An 8031-nucleotide genomic window follows, 5' to 3' on the forward strand; every position below is an offset into this window, starting at 1 on the left:
CCTCCCCTAAATTGGTGCTAGAAACAAGCGCATAATTAGTTGCCGGTGGCCGGTGACGTCAGATAGTTTCTCTACCATTGATGAGTGCCCGAGTCAAGGTGCGCCGTGGAAATTATTAGTCGCTTGTACATTTGATGGTGACTGAGAATGACACCCAACAATGACATTTAGACTCCTAGCTAAAATGATTTCGGAATGATACACTATGTAAGCAATCTATATGTATATTTAGTGGGATAGAACGCCTCGGCACTTGCAATCAAGGTCATCGAAATCGTGATTCTCTATCATATGGTTTCTACGACTTTTCATCTAAATTGCTTGGACACGTTCTACGATTCTTGCCAATAAAATTCATGATTTTACGATTGTAACAGATATGCTCGTAAGATAAATGATCTTACCACATGGGCTCGGTCCAATTCCGAATCACGATTCTGACTACCTCTTGCAGAACATACATTATTTGGTCAACTGAAAACCATAAAAACGTGATACTTTGTCTCAGTTAGCCTCTCCATATAAATAATTAAGCTAAAGTAGTGGCAACTTGCAAGGTAGATTATGCAGAAACAGAAGTAGTTCCAAAAAGACTTGCGGACGAATATGTGCAGGCCACACCTAGCAAAAGGTTAAGATGGAGAACTAACTAAGTGCATGTTGGTCTTGGAAAGAAAAGATAAGAAATATATTCTACTTCAAGCCGGCGATCAAGTGGAACCTCCAATTCACGAAATTCAGCGTCATCGGTGATTTGATCGGTTCAAACTAATTAAATTAAGGTACATTAATTTAATTTAAGGTACATATCCTCAAAGAAATAATATTAAGGTACATGTTCGCTAGTGAGAACTGAAAGCAACTGATATGACTCGTCGCGGTGAGAAATTAACTGAAGAATGGTCCAGGTGGAATGTACGTTACTTCCAGAGTTCTTTTTTCCAAGTGGAAATAGAACAAGCAGCTAGTGAGTAACAGATTTATCCACACAAGATGGAACAATTTGTCAAAGTAATACAATATTTTTCCTAGAAATTAAGACCAAGTGAATGATTCAAGAAAGAAATTAATTAAGTCTGATTGGTGCGTCGATCGTGTCAAATTAAGTAATGCAGTATATATTGACCAGTGCGAAATCAGCTGAAAAAAAGGTCCTACTCCCTTCTTTTCTCCAAGTGGCCGATCCGAATCCGGTAGTGATTTGCTGATGCACAACGCACTTTGCTCAGAGATCATCGATCTGGCCGAAGAAAAACAAGACAAGAAGCTCCAGTAGGCCGTTAGCTTCCCATGCATGGCGACCATCGGCGTCGTCGTCCTCCTGCTCCTCCTACTCGCGCCGACACCGTATCTGGCGGCCGCCGATTTCTGCGACAACGTCAAGGCCGCCGGCGCCGCGCTCTCCCGAAACGCCTCCGCTTCGCCGGTACAGTTCGCCACGGCCACCATCGGGCAGGCCCCCGACGTGGTCTACGCGCTGGCGCTTTGCCTCGGCGACGTCCTCGACAGCACCGCCTGTGGCACCTGCATCGCCGACTGGTTCGCCACCGTAAACCAGACGCAGTGCGACAAGGTGGGCTTCAGCTACCGCGACTGCATCGTCGTGTACGGCGCCGGCGCCGACATCCTGGCGGCGCCCTCGAACGCCACGGGGGGATCCGGCGACAACACGCCGCCCTTCCAGGATTGGAACATCAGGAACGTCACGGCCGACGACGCCCCCCGCATCGTCAACCTCACCTTCGAGCTGCTGGCGAAGACCGCGGCGATGGCGGCCACCGCGACGCCCAAGCTGTACGCCACCGGCGTCATGGACATGAAAAGAGTGACAACCTACCCGGACGTGTACTCCCAGGTGCAGTGCACGCCGGACCTGTCCGCCGACGACTGCTCGGCGTGCCTGCGCCGCCTCCTCGGCATGGTCAACTCCACCATGGCCCTGCGCATGGGTGGGCGGATGGGTGTCACGCGGTGCTTTTTCAGGTACGAGGCGTTTCCTTTGTACGGCGCCCGGCCCATGCTAAGCCTGCCGTTGTCGCCGCCGGGGCCGGCTCCGACGACTCCGACCAAACGCAGGAGCATGCTGTGGGTGATTCCCGTAGCTGTAGTTCCTCTAACGGCAGCAGCGTTTTTCTTCTTCATCTGTTACCGTCGACGGCTAAAAAGGCAAAGAAAAGGTACATATGCTATTTTTCTAGTGGATTCGTTCTTTCATATAATCTTCACAAATAGTGGTAAATTGGTGATTATATTACTGCTATGATATTTGATGGCAATAATGTTACTCAAGGATCAAGACGTGCTCACAGTTTGGAGTGGCAAGGGAAAAATTCGGATTTCTCTTTGTTTGAGTTTGAACATCTACTGGAGGCCACAAGAAATTTTTCAGAAGAAAGCAAACTTGGGCAAGGTGGCTTCGGCGCTGTCTACAAGGTAAATTAGTAGCATAGGCCACTTTATTGTCAACTGTTTAGTAGAAGCCTAATATGGTCCCTTGTACGAAACATGAACCTAGCTGATAAGTTAGTAAATGGTGGAGAAGGATTAATTACAGTGATCCAAACTTTTGAAGAGATTGTTTTTTCTCAGGGCCAGCTTCCAGATGGGTCGGAGATAGCGGTTAAGAGACTTGCTTCACATTCAGGACAGGGTTTCATGGAGTTTAAAAATGAGGTCCAGCTCATAGCCAAACTCCAACACACGAATTTGGTTAGACTCTTGGGGTGTTGCTCTCAAGAAGAGGAGAAAATACTGGTCTATGAATACTTGCCAAACAAAAGCTTGGATTTCTTCATCTTTGGTATGCATTTGCATTTCTTAGTTTACTTCAATTACTCTCTGTCGATATGATGCATCAGAATGACTAAATATTACTCGAGGCTTGTTTTTGGCAGTCCTATGAGTATAGTTTCATGCCCTTGGCAATTATTTTCATTTATCTGGGTGCGTTTTTCCTGTTATACTAATAACTAATTGATGTGTAGATGAGAATAAAAGAGCTTTGCTGGATTGGACAAAACTTGCAGCAATAATTGAAGGGGTAGCAAATGGACTTCTCTACTTACATAAGCATTCTCGATTGCTTGTCATACATCGAGATCTTAAACCAAGCAACATTCTCTTGGACAGTGAAATGAATCCAAAAATTTCAGATTTCGGGCTAGCAAAAATATTCAGCTCAAATGACACCGAAGGAGACATTACAAGAAGAGTGGTTGGCACATAGTACGTTTCTTAAAAAAAACTCCAATTTCAATTACATATGTTACATTTCAACAAGATAAGGTAATCTTGACATTTATCATATACCATTTTAGTGGCTACATGGCCCCTGAGTATGCTTCGAAAGGAAACTTCTCTATTAAATCCGACGTCTTCAGCTTTGGTGTTGTCATTCTTGAGATCCTAAGCGGGAAACGGAATTCTGGTACCCAACAATGTGGAGGTTTCATCAATCTGCTTGGATATGTAAGATTATACACACAAACTTAAGCTTGCAAAATTATCTCTTACTTCTCATTTTCTGTACAACCTAATAATGCGTGTGAGGGAATTGCAAACAGGCATGGCAATTATGGGAAGAGGGAAAGTGGATTGACCTTGTTGATGTATCATTGGTTTCTGATAGTCACTCAACAAAGATAATGAGGTGCATTAACATAGCATTGTTGTGCGTACAAGAGAATGCAGTTGATCGACCAACCATGGGAGATATTGTGTCAATGCTAAGAAATGAGACTATGATCTTGGCTGAGCCTAAGCAGCCAGCATATATCAATGTAAGAGTAGGAAATGAAGAGACGTCCATTGCTCCTGAGTCATATAGTATCAATGATGTGAGCATATCAATCACAAGTCCTAGGTAGTGTTTTTCGTTGTGTCATGGTCTTGTACTATCCATTTGTAGTACATTCACACCAACATAAATGGTGTATAACGCATAAGTTTCAGTGGTGTCTCAAGTGTGTGGTTTATGTGCCCCAAAAAGTACAAGAGAAAGGTTCCGAAGCTACTTGGAGCAACCTTTTCCCTTCTTATTTAGTTCTTAATAAGCAACTTTTAACTAACTTTAGTTATGTGCATGAGGTGTTTTTCCACCTTTGTTGTCACACATACTAAAACACTACCAAATATACGGTTGATTCTGTTAAGTTGTTCCATACATAATGATTTGTTATCTACGGACATAATGAGAACTACAATGTTTAGCTATAAAACTCTACAAACTGCAAGAGGTTACATCAGCGTGGGCTCAGGCAAGCATATTACATCAGCGTGGGCTCAGGCAAGGCGACCCCTTGTCCCCCATCTTGTTCATCGTGGCCATTGACCCGCTACACAAACTGCTGGAGGCAGCCACGCAAGACGGGGCGCGCTCGAACCGCTGCCTGAAAGGACATCACGGCTACGAGCGACTCTCTACGCCGATGACACGGTGATTTTTGCAAATCCAGTGCGGCAGGAGATCGACTTCCTCATGTAGCTCCTCACCGACTTTGCCGAGGCGTCCAGACTGTGCGTGAACCCACTGAAGTCTTCTGCTGCCCCAATCCGATACGAAGACATTGACTTCACCCAGGTTCTGGAGGGCTTCGGCGGCGCCATCGTCAGCTTCCCCGTTAGATATTTAGGTTTACACGTATGCATCAGTAGGGCTAGGTTAGTCCACCTGCAGTACCTCATTGAACGCGTCCACGCAAGGTTGGCAAGCTGGAAGGGGCGCCTAATGCCGATGGCGGCTCGACGAGTACTGGTACGGTGCATCCTCTCCGCACTGCCGGCCTTCGCTCTTGCAGTTCTTTGCGCCCCAAAGAGATTCCACAAGGAGGTGAACAAAGCACGACGCAGGTTCCTCTGGGTCCAGGACGAGGAAATCTCCGGCGGGAAGTGCAAGGTCAACTGGAAGCTAGTAACCTCGCCGGTGGATTGCGGTGGATTGGGCATACTAGACATGGAGCGTTTTGCGCGCGCGCTCCGCCTGCATTGGCTTTGGTTCGCATGGAAGCATCCGAACAGACCATGGGTGGGCACAGGCTCGCTGTGCGATGGCAAGGATAGAGAACTGTTCGCCTCTGAAACTAGGGTCACATTAGGAAATGGAAGGAAGGCCTCCTTCTGGAACGTCACTTGGCTCGGTGATTAGCCGCTCAAGCTGCGGTTCCTACTGCTGTTCGCCAACTCATTGAGAAAGAACTGATCGATGGCAGAAGCTCTCTAGGCTGACAGATGGATTCTCGATCTTCGGAGGGGAAGTGCAATGGAGATCATACCGCAACTCGTCTCGCTATGGCGCAGCATCCGCGAGACCAACATCACCCTGCAGGAAGATATGGATGATGAGATCTCCTGGCGATCGGGAGCCCAGTACAGCGCAAAATCAGCCTATGACGCTCAGTTCGGTGCGCAGCCAAGAGGTGCACTCCAGCGGCTCATCTGGAAGCTATGGTCGCCTGGGAAGATCAAGTTTTTCATGTGGCTGTTGAACCACGACCGGCTCTGGTGCAACGATCAACTGCAGCGACGCGGCTGGGAAAATGGCTACTTCTGTCAGCTATGCTTTCGAAGCTTGGAGAGCTCGACGCACCTCCTGTGGGAGTGCCCCACGTCACAGGAGATTTGGACCAGGGTAGCATCATGGAGGGATTGTGGCGCACTCAACCCTTCTACCTGGGCAGGGTGCAAGTCCACAACGGAGGTCGTCACTATAATTGTGTCTGCATCACCACTGCCCATCAGAAGAGGCAGCAAAACCATGATGGCTCTGGTGGCATGGCATATTTGGTAGGAGCGCAACAGCTGCACATTCAGGTGGAAGGTGGCTTGCATCGATGAGGTGATCAACGCCTGCAAAAGAGATTTCGAGCAATGGAGACTAGCCGGAGCAAAAGGAATAGTGCCCCCCTCCCTTTGGGGACATCACATGAGATATAAAGCATAATTTTCCCTAAGGGGGAGGGGAGCCCGCGCGCTCTCCTTCAAATTTTTCTGTCAACCTCTATTGCTAATCTCCTTTGATTAGCAATAACTTTTGTAAGAGAAAAGTCTATTTTTAGTCCCTCAACTAACCACATAGTGCGGATTTCATCCCTCAATTTTCAAACCAGACAAGTTGCACCTTAAACTTTTCAAACTGGACAAATTTCATCCTCCGACCCAGCCAAAGCGGCTTTCATGCTGACTCAGGGTGGTTTTGTCCATGTGGCATTATTTCTCTATCTTATTCATTCCATCTCTTCTTCCTTCTGTCTCTACTCTCTAGTGAGCATTTCATCGATCAATTAGTGTGCGCTGGCTACCAAGGCACTGCAGTGGCATGCCGACGGGCTGTGCCAGCGCTCGAGAGGCTCCGTCGCATGACGTGTCCCTGTTGCTGCGCAGGCCGGAGGGCGTCATGTTGTACCAGAAGGCAGCAGCACCTCCTCCGTAGCTCATCTCTGTAGCAGCATGGGGTGCCCACCGCGCAAGTGCCGGAGCGCCCCCGACGACACCGAGGAGGCCTGCGAGCAAGGGGTGGCCAAGAAGTCGACGAGGCCAGCATGGGGCACAGTTACTATCAGTCTGTCAGCGTGAGCCTCTGAAGCCGAACCTGCGGCTTCAGTTCGTTCATGCTGGTGATGCTCGTGTTGTTCGTCGTACCGCCGTCACGGTCACACGACCAAGGGCAGTGACAGCAAAGCCGCTGAACTGCCGACCGTAACTGCACCCCCTGCCGCCCACCGTATTGGTAACGATGACCAGGAGACCGGTGCCGTCGCCGAAGCGTCGATGGTTGGGCCCGGGGTGTGGACGAGTGCAACATCTCCTCTGGCTGGTGGGTGTACGAGTTCGACGAGGAGCTCTCGGCACAGCGTCGCTGGCCGCACCGTGCGCGCCATCTCCATCTTTAACCACACCGCGCATTGTACCGTCGCCAACGTGCTCGTCTTTTAACTCCTACCTCACCGACGTCCTCCACGGCCTGTCCGTAGCTGCACAAGGCCCCCCACGTTGTGTGCGTTCGACATGGCGCTCCTCCTCGGGTACGTGGGCGCGTGTGCAGACGACGAGACTGGGGCATGCACCGTTGGGGAAGCCGTCGAAGACGCAGTTGTGGGAGGTTGTGAGGCACGGGAGCACCGGTAGGAAAAGATGCCACTGCTCGCTGTTCGGACATGGATAGCATGCGGCAATGCATGCCACTTGTTTGATGAAATGCCTCAGTAAGCTAATGTGAGAAGGAAGAAGAAAGGGGAAGAAATACTGCCACGTGGATGAAGACCGGTAAACACTGTGTTGAGTCAGCAGTGATACCGGTTCAGCCAAGACAAGGGACTAAAATTGTCCGGTTTTAAGAATTAGGGGTGCAAGTTGACTGGTTTATGAGTTGAGGGATAAAATCTAGACTTCCGGATGAGTTGAGGGATGAAAAATAGACTTTTCTCTTGAGGGAGTCCTGGATTAGGCGGTGTCCAGATGGCCGGACTATACCTTCAGCCGGACTCCTAGACTATGGAGATACAAGATTGAAGACTTCGTCCCGTGTCCGGGAGGGACTTTCTTTGGCCTGGAAGGCAAGCTTGGTGATACGGATATGTGGATCTCCTACCATTGTAACCGACTTTGTGTAACCCTAACCCTCTCCGGTGTCTATATAAATCGAAGGGTTTTAGTCCGTAGGACAACATATAGAAGAACAATCATACCATAGGCTAGCTTCTAGGGTTTAGCCTCTCTGATCTCATGGTAGATCTACTCTTGTACTACCCATATCATTAATATTAATCAAGCAGGACGTAGGGTTTTACCTCCATCAAGAGGGCCCGAACCTGGGTAAAACTTCGTGTCCCTTGCCTCCTGTTACCATCCAGCCTAGACGCACAGTTCGGGACCCCCTACCCGAGATCCGCCAGTTTTGACACCGACATTGGTGCTTTCATTGAGAGTTCCTCCGTGTCGTCGCCGTCAGGATTGATGGCTCCTACTATCATCGATAGTGATGCTGTCCAGGGTGAAACTTGTCTCCCCGGACAGATCTTTGTCTTCGGCGGCTTT

General features: G+C 48.8%; 2 protein-coding genes across 2 annotated transcripts; both read left to right on the forward strand.

The window, feature by feature from the left end:
- The first annotated feature begins 1160 nt into the window (after positions 1-1160).
- Positions 1161-4024, forward strand: LOC125542423 (cysteine-rich receptor-like protein kinase 10). Its single transcript, XM_048705467.2, has 6 exons — positions 1161-2177; positions 2291-2433; positions 2590-2800; positions 2985-3225; positions 3318-3468; positions 3564-4024. The coding sequence occupies exons 1-6, from the start codon at positions 1295-1297 to the stop codon at positions 3864-3866; spliced, it is 1932 nt and encodes a 643-aa protein (XP_048561424.2). The 5' UTR covers positions 1161-1294; the 3' UTR covers positions 3867-4024.
- Positions 4025-4732: 708 nt separating this feature from the next.
- LOC147977937 (uncharacterized) lies at positions 4733-5143 on the forward strand. The gene has a single exon (XM_087514597.1). It carries the CDS (start codon positions 4733-4735, stop codon positions 5141-5143), a length of 411 nt encoding a protein of 136 aa, XP_087370723.1.
- Positions 5144-8031: the final 2888 nt, after the last annotated feature.

Source organism: Triticum urartu, chromosome 3A, assembly GCF_056163025.1.
Source record: "Triticum urartu cultivar PI428250 chromosome 3A, HENAU_Tu73, whole genome shotgun sequence".
Classification (NCBI taxonomy): Eukaryota; Viridiplantae; Streptophyta; class Magnoliopsida; order Poales; family Poaceae; genus Triticum; species Triticum urartu.